The sequence below is a fragment of the Aspergillus steynii genome (genome assembly GCF_002849105.1).
Source record: "Aspergillus steynii IBT 23096 chromosome Unknown P170scaffold_8, whole genome shotgun sequence".
Classification (NCBI taxonomy): domain Eukaryota; kingdom Fungi; phylum Ascomycota; class Eurotiomycetes; order Eurotiales; family Aspergillaceae; genus Aspergillus; species Aspergillus steynii.
In genome coordinates, this window is record NW_020194405.1 from 168,540 (window position 1) to 184,927 (window position 16,388).

At 55.1% G+C, this 16,388-nt stretch overlaps 5 protein-coding genes across 5 annotated transcripts; 2 read left to right on the forward strand and 3 right to left on the reverse strand.

Moving 5' to 3' along the window:
* The first annotated feature begins 72 nt into the window (after window positions 1–72).
* Window positions 73–2,961, forward strand: P170DRAFT_439969 (pentatricopeptide repeat protein). The gene has a single exon (XM_024849959.1). It carries the CDS (start codon window positions 149–151, stop codon window positions 2,729–2,731), a length of 2,583 nt encoding a protein of 860 aa, XP_024700022.1. The 5' UTR covers window positions 73–148; the 3' UTR covers window positions 2,732–2,961.
* A 60-nt stretch (window positions 2,962–3,021) lies between these two features.
* P170DRAFT_265613 (Sec63 complex subunit SEC66) lies at window positions 3,022–4,452 on the reverse strand. The gene is made up of 3 exons (XM_024843113.1): window positions 4,196–4,452; window positions 3,800–4,107; window positions 3,022–3,699 (listed from the first exon to the last, which is right to left on the reverse strand). Exons 1-3 carry the CDS (start codon window positions 4,293–4,295, stop codon window positions 3,313–3,315), a joined length of 795 nt encoding a protein of 264 aa, XP_024700023.1. The 5' UTR covers window positions 4,296–4,452; the 3' UTR covers window positions 3,022–3,312.
* Window positions 4,453–4,898: 446 nt separating this feature from the next.
* P170DRAFT_265617 (chromatin segregase YTA7) lies at window positions 4,899–10,402 on the reverse strand. The gene is made up of 2 exons (XM_024843114.1): window positions 10,306–10,402; window positions 4,899–10,169 (listed from the first exon to the last, which is right to left on the reverse strand). Exon 2 carries the CDS (start codon window positions 10,129–10,131, stop codon window positions 5,131–5,133), a length of 5,001 nt encoding a protein of 1,666 aa, XP_024700024.1. The 5' UTR covers window positions 10,132–10,169; window positions 10,306–10,402; the 3' UTR covers window positions 4,899–5,130.
* Window positions 10,403–11,280: 878 nt separating this feature from the next.
* On the forward strand, window positions 11,281–12,155 carry P170DRAFT_439973 (uncharacterized protein). Its single transcript, XM_024849960.1, has 3 exons — window positions 11,281–11,617; window positions 11,770–11,896; window positions 11,963–12,155. The coding sequence occupies exons 1-3, from the start codon at window positions 11,495–11,497 to the stop codon at window positions 12,016–12,018; spliced, it is 306 nt and encodes a 101-aa protein (XP_024700025.1). The 5' UTR covers window positions 11,281–11,494; the 3' UTR covers window positions 12,019–12,155.
* On the reverse strand, window positions 12,154–15,423 carry P170DRAFT_439974 (putative C2H2 finger domain protein). The gene is made up of 5 exons (XM_024849961.1): window positions 15,163–15,423; window positions 14,337–15,085; window positions 14,013–14,276; window positions 13,253–13,939; window positions 12,154–13,197 (listed from the first exon to the last, which is right to left on the reverse strand). Exons 1-5 carry the CDS (start codon window positions 15,166–15,168, stop codon window positions 12,345–12,347), a joined length of 2,559 nt encoding a protein of 852 aa, XP_024700026.1. The 5' UTR covers window positions 15,169–15,423; the 3' UTR covers window positions 12,154–12,344.
* Between the last annotated feature and the right edge of the window lie 965 nt (window positions 15,424–16,388).

Consider the following 16,388-nt stretch of genomic DNA (forward strand, 5'->3'; position numbering starts at 1 on the left):
ACCGGATCGGGTCGGAATGGGGAATTTGCGCCGCGGAGCTTCTCGCATCTTCATCTTCATCATTGCCTCCCTCCCGCCACTTGATCGCAACGCGCCTCCCCCTTTCCTAATATTCCATTCCGTCCGATGAACTAAACGCCCACTCTTCATGCTCCGCCAGGCTGTTCAAGGAGCTCGGTGGTATCAGCATGTGGCCCGCAGACGCCCGACGATTCCACCTTTGCGGCCGCATGCCTTCTCCGCCGCAGCGCCACGCTCTATCAATTATGGCGGCCCCGACGACAAGATTCGCTTTTACGAACAGGTGACCCGTGGAAGCAAAACGAGGAGAAGGGTCGATCCGGAGGCCGAGGACCGTGACGAGAGGAGGGACATGCAGGAGGAGTTGGCGAAACTGGATGACGAGCTAGAAATATTGAAGGAAGGCCCTTACGGTCCTAATAGTCCGTTCATACAGGGGCTACCTGAGAAGGATAGAGCGATCGCGCTCGAAGCTCTTCGAAAGTACGAAGAAGAGCATGGCAAGGGCGATCCTGAATACAGCCTGGATCAGGTCTTCGATGAGAAACTCGACGATGCGTTGCGGCAAGAGTTCGAGGGTCTAGCCAGGGAAGAAGAGAATTGGCAGACGCAGGGTAATGACGATGATGCACAAACGGCCATTGTCAGACAGCCGTATGAGGTTGTGCTGGAGGACTCCGATCAGGGAGCTTATATCGACAAATTCAACGACTCTTTAAGACGGTCTGCGAAAGGTAGACCCAATGAACTACTTGCACAGGAACTGTGGAAATGGTATCGCCGTTGCAAACAGCTCGTCCCCGGTTTTGTTCAATCGATACCCGAAGAAGGCTTTGATCTACTATGGAACTCCACAAATACTACGACCTCAGCACCTTCGCGAGCAGCTCATATTCAAACACTAGCAGAAGATATCCTTGCTGTCGGAAAGCCCCTCTCAACCCCACATACTCTTGCCTACATCGAGTCTATACAGGGAACGGGCAAGACAGACGCGGCACTAGACCAATGGGAGGCACACCAGAGCAGCCTTTCCCAGAAAAAAGAGGATCTTGAAGCCTATTGGAAACTTGGAGTACAGATTTTCTCGGCAGAAGGCGACCCTCAGCGGGCCCAGGACATTGCCCTGGCTTTTCTGGCCAATACCCAGTCGCGCGATGCTCGCATCCTAATACCGGTGATACTAGCTTGGGGCAGGCAACCTGGAAAGGAGCCCGCGATCAAGGCATGGTCCCTATATTTGCAACTCAAGGCTTTCTTGGAGCATCAACCTATGACAATGGAGGACTATGATCGCATCAGTATTGGCTTCCTGAAAACAAACCGACTCAGCCTCGCCATCGCCGTGTTCAAGGACATGATGGTCACCGGCCAAGATTCAGCAAATGACTCAACTTCTCTTTACCAGAAAGCCGTCGGTCTGGCGGGCAATCTTCAGGCATCCAGTATCTCGGAGAGGGATGTGAACAAGGTGTCACTGGCGACACTGACAGTCCTGCCTCGCCGCTTCCAAAATCGATTCTTCTATGCCAGCTGGATGAAGAAGCTGATTGGCATGGGCGAGGTCGATTCAGCGGCGATGGTGATTGAGCTGATGTACGAGCGAGGGGTCAACCCCGACCCGAAGCACCTCAACGGCTTGATCGCTGCCTGGCTTCGTGAAACGAATACCTCTTCTCGCGAGAAAGCCGAACGGCTCGGCTGGGCCATGATCCAACGGCGAATCGACACGGTTTGGGCGCGTGCGAAACCGTCTGTAAATTCTCCTCGAGTGGAGGTAAACCATGAAGTGAGCGCTGCGCGTATCCCTAAGTTCATGCAACGACCGATGCCGTCAGCGAACATCGAGACCTTCTCGATCCTTCTCCTGCACTACACCCGACGAGGCGACGAAGACATGACCCAACATTTGGTCAAGTGCCTCGACGACGCGCAGATCCGGCCCAACTCCTATTTCATGAACCACCTCCTGTACGCCGAGCTACGGAAGCAGGACATCCGATCTCTGTGGAACAAATTCAAATCCATGTCGGCTCTCATCCAGCCCGATCTCGAGACGTACGCCTGCCTCTGGGATTGCGGGAAGCTTCAATACGACCGAGGCCGCACCGCGTTTGTGTCGGGCTTCCCATCCGCTCGCCATCTCTACGCCGAGATGATGCACTGGTATTCCCAGCTCTCCGGCCGCGGGAAGGCCGTCGCGCACGACGAGTTCTCCAAAGAGCTCTACGACCAAATTGTGCGCTGTCTCTGCCTCTCCAAGGACCCCGCGGGCACCCTGGTCGCCCTCTGCTCGATGCGAGCCATCTTCGGCATCGCCCCCGACGACACTACGGCCCGCCTGATCGTCCTGCAGGTGGCTCGCATGGCCGGCGTGCCCGCGGAGACACCCAAGCGCCGTCTCCGCCGTCTCTCCTCCACCCCGCGGAGCAAAGAGAACATCGCCCACGTCAACCGGCTCGTGGAGATCCTGAGCGAGCGCAAACTCGCCGCTCTACAGGCCCGAGGCCTAACCCTCGACACCCTCGAGCCGCAGGAGCGGGAGCAGTACCAACTCGAAATCATGATCGAGCTGCTGCGCGTCGTCATGGGCCGGTCGGCCGCTGAACCGAGTCGCGTCGAAAACGACATCGCCGGGGCCGCGACGGAGATGGGCGTCGCGGCCGTCGATTTCAGCACGTCGCTGGCAGACGATGACCTGTTATTGTAAAAAAAGCCTTCGGGGAGGCAAATGGAATCGAATCTACTTGGGAAGGGTTCCCCGCACACGGCGTTTTTCTTGATCCATACGCGATTTCCACCAAAAATGGCCCCGGACGCCATAGAGCATATAGAGAACGGCGTTTATATCGAATCAGGGCGGCGCTGCTGCATTGGTGTGTACATAAATCAGGCAAAAGAGCGGACTTTCTGTGTACTATATAATGAATTGTTTTTTCCCTCCCTCCACTTATGATCTTTTGATTTCCATAGTCACATTTGAAATACGCTCGGCGAAAGAGCTGCAGTTCCAACCATGCCCACTAGAATACACGCTCGAGTTTTCCAGAACCCGAGTGTTCAAGCCTAAGTGCTACAATTGATTCAGACTCGAAAGAATCCAAATGATCAAGAAAAGAGAAGAAAGAAAGAAAAGAAAAGAAAAGCAAAGAAAATCTAACCTTCCGGGGTCATATTGAAAAAAAAGGGGGGAAACTAATAAGACATCAACAGAAAGCTCCCTTATCATGCATGAGGCGAATTGGATAAAAAGGAAAGAACGAAAAAAGAAACCATCCAGAACCCAGAGACTCATTTCTTGCCCTTCTTCTTCTTCTTGCCGCCGGGGGTTCCTGGGGTCCCGTTCTGCTCATCTGCTTCAACCAAAACCGCATCATCATCGCTGCCCGTAACGGACGATGGGGCCGCAGAGGACTCGGGCGTCTTCGTTGCGGGGGTCGAGCTGCTTGTAGTGGTCGGAGTCACCGGGGCAGGTTCGGAAGGTCGCGAGGAGCCCTCGGCATCCAGTTCCTTCATAAACCCTTCTTGGATGGTGCTCTTCTTACGATCCCACCATTGGCGTTCCTCGTCGAACTTGGACTGTTGGGCCTCAACTCGCTGGCGGTAAATAGCGTTGTTCATCATCTCGTTGGCGGATTGGAAGATCGTTTGACCCCAGCCAGCCTGGTAGGCATTGGCCTACAAGAAATCCCAAATCCAGTCAGTACTATGCTTTTTTTTTTCTCTCTTTCTCTTTTGGCGCCGCGGCGCGAAATCGACAGGGGTGCAGCGGGCCTACCTCAGAGACAACGTCCCGAACCTCGTCCTCCATCTCCTTCTCAGCTCGTTGGAATCGCTGCCACAGATCATCCCCGACACTGCCTCGCTGAAGCAACATGGCCAGCGCCTGTTTCTGACTTCGTAGAGCCAGGACCCGTTTGATATCTTCAGTCGCGCGTCTCAAGAGAGCGGCCTTGAGGACCGTTTCCGGCACTGCGGGGGCCTTCTTCTCCTTGGACGAGGCGGGCGGATCAAGGTGAAGCAGGGAGAAATAGATGTCTCGTTGAAGGTGGGGCGGGAACCATGGTTCTAGGGAGAAAGCCTTCTCTAGACGATCACGAGACGTTAGTATAAATAACCACGTCCTGCAATTCAAGCAAGATTCCGAGAAAGCACTTGGGCGCGCTTCACATACGGGCTTTGCGCTTGCGGTATAACGAAGAGAAGGTCGCCAGGGAGCCAATCAAGACGCCAAGGTAGGCGAATGGCACGGCGAGATTCAACCAGTTGACCATCTCGCTCTCAAAGAAGGTGTAATTGGGTTAGGAACTTAGATCGAGAAACGGCTAGAGTGGACGCGAGAGGTGGAAGTATTGTTTGGGCGGGGATCCTAGAGGGTCATAATATGTTTCGTTCGTTTTTGGAAAAGAGTCGAGGGTTCGCGGCGGAAGGGAGAAAGGCGCCAGGGAAAAGAGAACGAATGCCGACAGGGAAGAGATCGTAGAAAGGCGCGACAGCCTGGCAGGAGAGATGATTGACAGAAGTCGGGCAAGTCGACGCTGAACAAAGCTCCTTCGGGAAAGGCCAGCCTGGTGTCTTGGCCTCGTCACATGGGCGGTCACGGCGGGCGGAATCATGTCGGCCTGAGGGTTATTTGTACAGTACATACTTTACATGGCAGCATCAACCAGAATGAATATATGATAATAATGATAAATAGTCAGATGAATTCGAGAGAAAAACACCGCCCGCCAATCCTGAAATTCCGCACAATAACAGCCAATCGACAAAACAAAAGAAGACAAGGGGGAGACCTCGGCTGGTGGATGAAAGGACTATTCAAACAGGTATAGAGGAAGAAAGTGACAGCCATGAGGGGGTAATGATAAAAACTGTAGACAGAAAAAGAAATGAACAGAAAAGGGAGACAATGAAATAAAAGGCCTCCAGCATCGCCCGCCATCTTCCTCATGGGTCGCATTGGCCGCTTCAAACCATTGGCGCATCTCGAAATCCAAAGCCCACGCCACACTTCACAAATCAAAGAGCCAAGAAAAAAAAAAAAAAAAAAAAGGAAAGGAAAAGAAGGGAAAGAAGACATTGAGTGTAAATCTCCTCGGCATCGTAAGGCTAGAGCCCAAATTGATCGAATTGATCCTTGGTCTTTTGGCTGATGGGACCAATCTCCTGCATTGCCTGCATATCTTCCAGTACCTCGTTGAACGTTTCCTGGATGCCGGCAGCCACCCTGCTACGGTTCCATTCGCCACGCATGCTCCATAGGTAATCCATAAGGGCGGTGTTGATCTGCTCCAGCTGTTCCACAGAGCAGCCACTACTGCGCTGGGTGAGTTGACCATGCAGCTCTTGGACATAATCATGATCCAGGATCAACTTGGGGGAAAGATCTTCGTTGTTCAGGAGATTTTGAAGATTGGTGGACGCGTGAGTCGGTTGCTTTGCCGAGGCGTCGAACAGAGGCACCGGAGGTTGCGGCTTCGGCGGAGGCGAGCTTGCATTGGGCGCATGATGATCAAAGTCCGAGTGCCCTCCGAGCGGGAGAGGCGATGGCTGGCTGCTATTGTCACCTTGCTGCGTGTCGGGAAGATGCTCTTCCTGCGACACACGGTCCGGGTATTGAGTCAGATCGGGGAATTCATGCCTCATCCCATGGCCCGCCACAGGACTCTGCGTGTAATTCTGAGGAACGGACGACTGCTCAGATGACTTCTTGTCGGACGTTGTCTGGGTCGTGGATGCTTCGTTGGTGTAGTCGTGTGGCTGTGATCCGGGGGCCATCGGGGTCATTGGTCCCTTTTGTGAAAGACTCGACAGACCCGATTCCCGTCGCACCTGCTGCGAGGGTGCCGTGTGGGAGTATGGCGGCTTTGGCTGGGCAGATGGACCAAACGAGCTGGTCTGCGTCCCCCTCTCACCGGAATGATCTTCGGAATTGGTCATGTAAACGTCGCCGTCGCCGTCCGGTCGAGACTCGTGAGACCCGTTGCTCGTCAGGGCATGGGTGCTCAGGTCGTTGAGATCCGATCCTCCGCCTCCGTGATACCCGTTGGTCATGAAACTCGCGTTCGAGCGCTGGGTCGGCGTGACCGGCCTGGCTGCACCGCTCGGCGCCATGACTGGGAAGGATTCACCTAGCACCACGGGTCCACTGGAGGGACCGGACTCCGTATTACCATGCGGAACGTTGTGGTTCGCGGCCTGCCGGCCGGTAAATGCCTCTTCCTCTTCTTCAGCCTGCTTGGCCTTTTGCATGGCCACCTTTTCGCGCTCCAATTCTCGCAGATAGACATTTTCGCACTCCGTCACCAGTTGTGGCTCCGCTACTTCGATGGTGGCGACGTCGACTTCGACATTGGACAGGAGTTCATTGGCTCGGAGGAGCCTCTCCTGGTCGCCTAGTTGCCGTGCATCCTTGGTCATTCGCTTGATGTCTGCCAGGAAGTCCTTGGGTCGCTTGTAATAGCCATTGGAGAGGCGCTTTTCGATGGTCACAATATCCATATTGTAAAAGAATTTGCCCGAAACCGTCTCCCGAAGTCCCAGGACTCCATACTTATCGTGGGCCTTTTCAAACGGTCGGAACGTAGCCTTTCGTTGTTCAATGGGCAAGTCGCTTGTGACAATGTTCGGGTCGTCTTCCTCCCATAAGTATCGGATCTGGGATTCGTCGATCACGCCAGTCCTGAACCGCTTGTATTTCTTGATTTGGTCCATGATAGGCTGGATGCGGATCTTCAGAAGATTGAGTGTTTGGTGGTCCTTCTTTTTCTGGGATTTGAGCTGTTCTTTGGAGGGCGCAGCGTCAGACTGGGGCGGCGGCGGCGGCGCAACTTCCAGTGTCTCGAGCACCCTCGGCTTGCGATTTTCCGGGTCGGGGAAATGCGCCGGCGACGTCTTTATATACTCTATTACCTTCGTGAAAAATTCCAGTCGTGCGGTGTGGCCCGGCGCCTTCAGTTCAAAGAAGTTTCGCTTTGAGAACCCGAATAGGTTTCTGACCAAGCTAGCATCGATCTCTTCGCCGCTCGATTCTTGTACCCCTAATAACAAAACAGGGTCGGTAGGGGGGATCGATCGTAGCAACCCAAGAAACGTGGAAGTAACCGCCTGTCCAACGGTTTCGGACCAACTTTGAAGATTGGGGATGTAGATCACACTCGGTCTGTGTCGCTTCACCTCCGCAAAGAGCTGTATGACGGCTGCTTCGGGGGATCGAGTTGAGTCGCTGAGGAGGGTGGGGAGGTCGAACGATTGGACATGTAGTCCCTCGAAGTAATGCAAAAGAGCGCCTGCCAAGTACTGCTGTCCCATGCCCAAGGGCCCGCGGAGCAGCATTCTAGGACGGAAGACTCGCGAACGGTCGAAGTCTTGCTGCATCTGCTCGTGTCGAAAGCTCCCAGAGTCCTCGGGTTGCTCAAACTGAGCCTCCTCCAAGGCGGTCAATCTCTTTCTTTGGGGAAGTATTTCAGACACTTGGCTCCTAAGATCACGAAGAGGATCACGTAGCAAGGGCTCAACTTCCTTAGGTAGCGGCGATGCACCAGACGAAGTGGATCGTTCCGATGACGGGACCATCTTCTTGATGGCTAGCATGAAGTCTTTTGGAGTAACGTCAATGTTCTTCGGGTCAATGACAAGTTTCTTATCGGACTTGTAGATCTGGGGGTACCGCCTTTGGACTGCATTGAGGGCAGCCTCTGTGCACAACGCGCGAAGATCGGCACCACCATATCCTTTAGTGATCTCCGCCAGCTCGTCCTTGATGTCACCAGGAAGGGCAGGATCCCAGCCTTTCGTGTGGATGTCCAGGATGGAACGGCGGCCATCGGCATTGGGCAGGGGAAAGTAGAACTCTCGATCAAAGCGACCCGGGCGCCGAAGAGCAGGGTCGATAGAATCGGGTCGATTCGTTGCTCCGATGACGATCACTTGACCACGGCCATCCATGCCATCCATGAGGGCCAGAAGAGTCGAAACGATAGATGCATGGATCTGCTCCTGTTTGCTTGATCTCACGGGTGCCAGACCATCAATTTCATCAAAGAAGATAATGCTCGGCTGCGTTTTGCGTGCCTCGTCGAAGAGCAGTCGGAGTTGCCTCTCCGCCTCACCTACCCATTTACTCAGCGCATCTGCGCCCTTTCTCATATAGAAGGTGACTTTCCGGCCCTCGGAGCTAACACTGTTCGCCAGGGCTCTTGCCAGTAATGTTTTACCCGTTCCGGGCGGCCCGTGAAAGAGAACACCCCGCGGGGGCACGATGTGGAATCGCTGGAAGATCTCCGGGTACAACAACGGCAGGGAAACCATTTCCTTGAGTTGATCGATATGACCCTGTAGGCCTCCCACGCTATCGAAATTGACGGTCACGTCGACACCCAGCGGGTCCGCATCGGCCAGTGTCTGTTTGTCCTTGACCTTACCGAGGTTTGCAGGCGTTCCCGAAGGACCTTGCGCAGTGTCGGCAGCGTGGGTTTGCGTATTGATCAGGCCAGTACCATGCGGGCCAGGAGCCGAACCTGCGCCGCCGGCACTTTTAGGGTGCTGCATAACTTCGTCGTCGCTACTGTCGCTGTCGACGCCTCCCGTGGCGGCCGGAGCCCCAGGCGGAGCAAGAATAGCAGACGGGCCGCCGCCGCCGAAAGGTCCACAGGTAGGGAACAGGGTGCGTTGCCAACCGCCGCCGCCGCCGCCTCCCCGGCCACGGCGTGAAGGGGATTCGTTGACTTCATTCTCGGCCTCCTCGATGGGCAAGACGAGATCGGGGCGGATAATCCGATAGTCCACATCTTTGCGACTGCGCCGAGGTTTCTCGTAGACTATGTCCGTCTGTAGTCGCCTCCGCGGCCGGCCACCCTTGAGATCCTCCAGTTCTTCGGCGAGTTCCTCCGCGATATCAGCTCCTGCCTCGGATTGTCCACGGGATCGGGATGGTCGTTTGCGCAGACCCGGTCGTCGGCTGACAACGCTGTCCTCTTCCTCTTCCTCATCGCGAGCCTGGCTTGCCTTCCGCGGGGAAGGTTGTGATTTGCCTGACTGGGATACCTCATCTTCGTCGTTGGACTCTTCCTCTTCGGGTTCGAAATCACTTTCCTCGTCGTCTTGTCGTTTGCGTTGAGAGCTGTTCGGTTTCTTGCGGCTCGATCGACGAGGATGCTGGTTTTCAGCGTCGTCTTGCTCCGGTTGTTCAGTCTCCGCGACATGCTGGCTTCGACTGGGTCTATTTCTTCGCCTTGTCACCGGGCCTTCGTCGTCATCATCGTCATCGTCATCATCGGGTTTGGTGTCTCCATTTTCCGATTCAGGGACAAAGCCTATATCAGCGCCAGGCGCTTCCTGGTCTTGACCTGCCGCGGCGGGAACTCCTTCTTCGAAACTACCTTGGACGTCGCTCTCCATGATCTCAAGCTGGGAGCCCCTCACTTCCATCGTCGTCTCTTCAATGTACTCCTCTTGCTTCGTCTGGCTCTCGTCCTCTTCCTCCACCACGGGGGGCTGTTTGTTGGGATGGGAGCCCCGGCGAGGTCGGCGTACTGCCTCGGCTTCCGGGCTGCGGGTAGCACGTTCGACCATCTCCATGTGTCGTCCAGAGTTCGTCAGAGCGTAGATGTCTTCCGATGCGCCACGGGTGCGGCGCGTCATCCGCCGATTCCCATTGTCCACGGGCGGCTGTCTCTTCAGAGCATCGCCGACTTTCAGCCTCACCACCGTGCTCCTGCGTTTCTTGGGCGGAGAAGCGGGTTCCATGTCATCCCCATCGTCTTCATCCCCCACGCTGCTCGTTTCCTCCTCGTTGTAGACCGGTCGATTCGTGGCGGCCCTTCGCGCGACCAATCCTCTGGCGTTCCGCTGGGCATTCAGATCCTCCTCCTCCTCGTCGTCGGATTCCTGGTAGGAGAGCTCATCTGCATCGCTCAGCAGATCCTCGTCGGACACGATGTCGTCGTCTGATCCGCGACGGGCCTTTTTCTTTGCGGGCTTCGACTTCTTTTTCGATTTCGATTTGGATGCTGAGCGTCGAGATGAACGGACGGGGTGGTCGCTGTAGTCATCGTCGTCCGAATCGGACTTGTTGGCCATCTCCTCGATTGAGCGTTTGAAACGGGCCATCGTGTCACGGGGAAATGAGTTGGGCTCAAGGACTCTTCCTGGTTCCTACGAGATTAGCAGGTTGGATCTCGCCTCAAGCCAAACAGCGGGGGGGGGGGGGGGGGGGGGGGGGTGAGGATGAATTAGACCCGACGACAGGCGTGGGCATTGAGGCAGGTTGAGCAATGAGCTTACTGAGAGAAGTGTAGATGAAAGAATAGGGGATCAGTGAATCAGGATCCTGATAGTATGCTTGGTTCACGGAGACCCAAACAAATACCTCCCGTTCAACGGACCACCGAACAATGGCAGGCCGCTACCTGAATACAGGAGGGCAACAATGGAGGTCTAACGATGCGCCCAGGAAGCGCAGAAGCGCCAATTTTGGAAAACGATGCGATCGGCCCGTGACCATAAGGTAGGAGGGAATGGGTTGGGGAGGGGCGAAGCGCAATGCGCAGGGCCCCGGGGGCAGAACGACGAGCGGAAAATCTCACGTCCAGGGTAGGGGGACGCGTCGCATGCAGCGGTTGGGGAGGGATTGCAACTCGAAGGCCCAAACCAAGCACAGGGAGAGAAGACGGGCAAGTCGGGAGGACGTCAGGAAAGCTGGTAGCGACGATGCTGGTCGACAAACAAGACGGCCGTGGGACCAGAAGATCGAAGGGCGGAAAGACTCGCGCCTTCTGCCGGGTCGCGCTCAGCCACAGCAAACCGGGCGGCCTCAGGCTCGGTCGGGGCGGCACCAGCCACCGCTAGAGCCCGGACCGGCCTAGCGCAGGACGGGCGGGCGGCCAATGGCAGGGCGCACGTGCCTCCGTCCGCGTCATTTTGGCGGCGTCTCCCTTTGGGATGCGCGGGCCAGACAACTCCTCGTTGCGCGCCGTTTAACGACGTCTTTCGGCTGCCAAAAGCTGCCCCCGCGACCCCCGTCAACCCGGCCGTAAAGACATCATTTGTAGGACTCGCCGCCGAGCCCGGCTCTCGGCGCGTCGTTTGACCCCAATCCGGCCGAAATTCGCCGGGGGTTCGGCCCACGAGCAGGAGGTGTGCGTGCCGGCGAGAAGGAGGAAAGAAAGATGGACAGGAACATGGAGCTTTGCCCCGGCTTCTCGAAGCTTATCGCCTTTTGGCTCGTCCCCGCCGGTTCGAACTCCCCGTTCAGCCTCTTGATAGTCGCTTGTCATGTGCCGGCTGACTCAGCGCGCTAGGGCGGCGAACCCCGTCAATTGTAACTACTCCGTACTACTGCTACTTCTATCGTTATTGTTATCTCCTTCCTCAGCATCCTGAGTCGGCGGTGTAGATCCGATTGGATTCCCCGGCTGCTGCATGCGTTTCCCTTCCATTCGTTTTTCAATTTGAAATTATCCCCAACGCAATCATGTGGTCGCGGGCTGTCCCCTCGCGCCTCGTTCCCGCGGCATTCTCTGCCAGTCGCAGATCCTTTGCCAGTTCTCGACCGCGATTGAACGTTTCCAACAAGCCCAGCTCGTTTGCAGAAGGTGTAAGTAGGATCCTGTCTCAGCGCTGTTCGACCCCCGATGGTGCGGGCATTCTCCTATCCCGCCTTAGTCGCCTCGGGAGAACAGCGTTGGCGGTCGACAGACCTATGCATTGGAATGTTGCCTTCGAACACTCAGACTCACACCACTCTAGTTGGCACGGTACAAGCTCTTCGTGGGCCCTTTCTCCAAGGTTTTTCTAGGCGCTATCTTCACCTACCAGGTTCTCTACTGGTCGTGGCTGAAGCTGGAAATGGATGAATCCAAGCTCGAAAAGAATCGTATGCTGATCATTTATCTCCCCTTCACAACCCAATCTACCGGCAGAACGAACTGACGGATGACAGAAGAGGTTGCCGAGCTGGAAAAGAAGGCCAGGGAGCTGACCAGCTCGAAAAATTAAAAGTGGTTTCTGACACTCGGTGGAATCCTACACAAGTCCCCCTTGATTGTATTATATATACCCAGCCCCGTTGCTTGTCCGTGTGGAATTTCAATCCCCTTTTCTCTTACAACTTCTTTAATCATTTTAATTCTCGCTATTATCTTATCATTTACGGAATAACACATACGCACCTAGCCTCACAATCTCAGATTTATGCACACTATCCAACCAGGGCTACATGGTCGGCTCAATTGATGCCTATTGGGCACTCGGGTCTACCGTCAAGGGGACACAGAAAGTGAATGCAATGGACCGGGCCATCTGATCGAATTGGTGTTTCTATGTCATTCTGTCGCACCTCTCGTAGTGTCCAGATTATATGACGAGGCCTGAGTTCTGGACCTCTTCTCTATACTCAAACTTCGATCTTTGCGACCGTGAATAAAGCCGGGGGTGGCCTGGAGATTGGGCAGCTTGCGCTTTCGCAAATTTGTCGAGCCCATCGACGGATAGGCCGCAGTGGAAGATCTATCCGGAAGACAATCCTGAAAGGGCTGAAACGATAGTCCCCGCCCATGCTCCTGGCTGATCACCATAGCTTCGTCGTGCAGGCCATCGCTGTCGGAATAGTAGATGTCGCTCCCGGAACTGTCGTCGCTATTGTCGTCTACGACGGGCTCGCTGTCATCCTCCGTTGCATCCGTCACGGCCTTCCTCTTCTCCTCCTGACGCGCCCCATCTTTGGTGACATGCCCGGAGGGGAGAAGCCAATCCCCAATCCGTTCCCCCTGCTTGAAGTGCTCGATATCGATGTGGTTGAAACGCTCGTTCCAAGCCGCTAGTCCCTGACTCTCGAGGGGAACAATATCCCGGCAGAAACCACACCAGAACTGCGACGGGCCGTTGAGGTGCGACTGACCGTTTTGACCGATGCAGTTTTTATAGATTGCCGCCCGCACGTCATCCTCGCCCGCGTGATGGTGTTTCTTCAGGTGTTGCGTGTAAACCTCCTGCCGATAGAATAAGCGAGCGCATTGCAAGCCTCCTTGCGTGACATCATGCAAGGTGCAGCGCCAGCTCTGTTGATGATAATGCTGCGAATTCTCGTGACGTTTCCAGTCCGCTTTGCTGCCGAAGGTCTTGCTGCACTTGTGAAAAGTACAGCCATACGGCCGCTCATGGCGCTTCTTGTGTTTTCTTGAGGGTGGCAGGTCAGAAATCGCCTCTGCCAGCGGGGAACGAAGTTCCTTACTTCATTTCGCATCGCAAGCGCGTGCGTTTCGAGCAGAATTCACACTGAATCCATCCCTTCTTGCTCGCGTCATCGACCTGCGTCACATGGACGCTGGCCGGGTCAGAGTGACTCGACAGGTGATCCAAAGCGGTCGATAGGATCTTCTGTAATACCTCGCGCTTTCGGTCGGACAGCCCGGCGTGCGGATCACCCATCTCACTTGCATCATCCGCCTGTTGGCTTCGCCTTCGTTGATTGCTATCCATGATCTTTGTCATGGCATTGATCATGTTCACAGCTGCCTCTGTGACCATGTCCTCCATCCTATCGTGTCGAGTATTCCCTCGACTGGTAGATATTGATGGTTTTCGATTTGTCGCCGGTGGTTCCATACTGGCCGTCTTCGGAACAGCCGAGTCGGTGGACTGCGAAGCCTCCGATATCGACTGCCGTGAGATTTGGCCACGATCGGACTTGTGCGCAGCAAAAGTGTCATGGGTAGAATCCAGCATCAAATTCCCGAATGAACGGGAGACCTGCTCGCTCTGAACGATGCCGATACTGTCTAGAGCGGTTTGCCCCATCGTGCACTTCAGCATGGGACCTTGATTCGCTTCCAGGGCATATTTCACCTCCGACAGATGCTCGGCGATGGAAGAGGTTATTTCCCGAGGCTTGACACAAGTCTCATACCAATCATGCGATCTATATAGCACATGGTTAAATATACGCTGCCCCTTCCGGATTCAAACAGCGACCGAGTTAGAACGCAACGTACCTTTTCAGCAAATCGTCAATGTCCTCATCATGATGCATTCGTGTCAGATGTTGGCGAAAGTTGTCTAATCGGGGCCATTGCTTGTCCTTGCGTGGACAGTTATGCCCGAAGCACATGAACAGCATTTTGGGGCCGCGCTCCGGATCCTGTTTGTGAACGCACTTTTTGTGGCGCGAGAGATCATTGATCGTCCCGAAGCCCTCTTTTCGAGTGCAGTGTGGTTCATCGCACTTGAACAGCTTTCGATGCCTTGCTTCGTGTTTCCTGCCGAATTCGATTAGCCTGGTCACTCGGTGAGGGGGGGGGGAAGACGACGAAGCACACCTTTTGTCGGACGGACACTTGCCAGTCCACGGACACCCTGGGTAATCGCATCCGATGACATCGGGGCAGAGCAAAGACGGCGTTTCAATCTTCTCGACAGCGTCATACCCGAGTTCCCCGGACGGTTGGAAATTGAGGTCCCAATCGGGTAATTGGTCCTCCGGGTCAGGCTCGTGAGGAGCAAGGGACGGACTGTAGGCTGGCTCAAATGCTTGGGATGATGTTGTGACCGAGCGCGTGGCACAACTCCGCGTACCGTATCCCGAGTCGGATGGATGAATGCCTGTATACTGACTCTCGTTTTCGGACGGAGTGCTTTGCTGGCCAGTGGAGTACCTGCGATCAAGCCCGCCCATCTGCGGCGTCTCGCCTAGATGCCGAATGCCATAGTGAAACGGATTGACCGGCATCCCGGTCACCTGGAGCGGGCTCCAGGCATCCTGATTATTTCCCAGTCGGGCATGACGATACTGGAGATAGTCGAACCGATGAGAAGTCGGCGATGATGGCAGGTTGTGATGGAGTGGCCACGGATTCAGGACAGACGCATGGTCGTGAGGAAGAATGTCCGGATCCGAGCTGAACTGCACCCCAAGGAAAGAAGCCGGGTCCCCCAGAGGCAGTTCGGGCGACGTTGCCAACCCGTCTGACGGGGGCTCTAGGTGAGAGGACGTGGATGTAACGCGAGTGCCCATGATCCCCTGCAGGACATCACCAGAGCTGTCCCAGTAATGGTTGGAGGCCGAATCCTGGATGAAGGAGCCGGGGTGATTAGCATTCTGGATGTGGTCGGGATGAGATATCACCGAAGCCTTAGAAGACATACACTCATTGCTATAGTGGAGAGAGACGAAGACAAGAGATGAAAGTAGTATCAAGTCGAGCTAGGAAGGACGGACAGGCAAGGCAAATGATACGAGCGAGAAAAAGAAAGGAGGGAAGAGGAGTGTAGCGTGATGGAGGATGCAAGGCTGTTGATATACTCGAGTTGCACGCGGCTGAATGTCGCAGGGATTCGATGCGATGACAAGCCATTCGGCCTGTGGTCTGTTTGCTTGTGTCCCTGGCCTGTTTTCTTTTCTTTTTCTTTTTCTTTTTCTTTTTCTATTATTATTTTTATTTTCCCCTCTCTCTCCTTTCCCCTCGCGCGTTCTTTCTCCTGTTTATTTCCCAATCCCTTCGAAGTTTACCTCGTCGGTACGTCAGCAGGCGATGACGGGAAAAGCAAGATCAGATCAAGCCACCGACCGAAGAGGGGGAGAGAAAGAATTTTCATTTAAAAAAGAATACGATAGAGAAGAAACGAAAATAAATAAATAGGAAGATTTAACTCATGATCGTCACCTGCGGGGATAAGTTTCATGATAGGGGGCATAGATCGATAGATAGGATGGCCGAACGGACACGGACAACAAAAAGACGCAACCAGATAAATGACGATCGACCGGTGCTCACCTCCTTCGCCAACCCCACGCGATAACGTGTTCCGGTATGGGCGTCGAGGAGCGCTGGATAGAAAGAAAGGATCAACCGGTCTGTCCCACGTCAGAGGGGAAGCGAGAGGACGCTGGAGCGGCGTCTGGCTGGCACCCGCAGGTTGGCGACGTGCTTGGCTGCAGACTCTCTCTCACTCTCTCGCTCACTGGCTCACTGGCTCTCTGGCTCTCTCGCTTGCTGGTTTTCTCGGCCGCTCCCTTTCGGGATTCCATGCGATAGTTTAAACAAGAGAGGCGCCAAGGGAGTCATTCGTCAGCCCCAACTGTCGGAAGAATCCGACCAGATGCCAGAGAAGGGAAAAACAACGACCTCGCGCGACGTAAGGCGTCGAGGCCCGACCGTGTGATTGGCGCCCTGCAGGCCCAGAAGGCCTCATGCCCTTCCTCGAATCAACTTACGTACGACCCGTGGCTGTGCCTGTAAGGGAACGCCGGCGGTTGCATGCCAATATGATGGGCCCTCCATCATCTGGGGACCATCCCGGGCGTCGATCGCAGGAATCAGAGTCGATCCGGATTCAGTCGCTCAAGTCGCTACGGAACGTCCCGGCCAGGA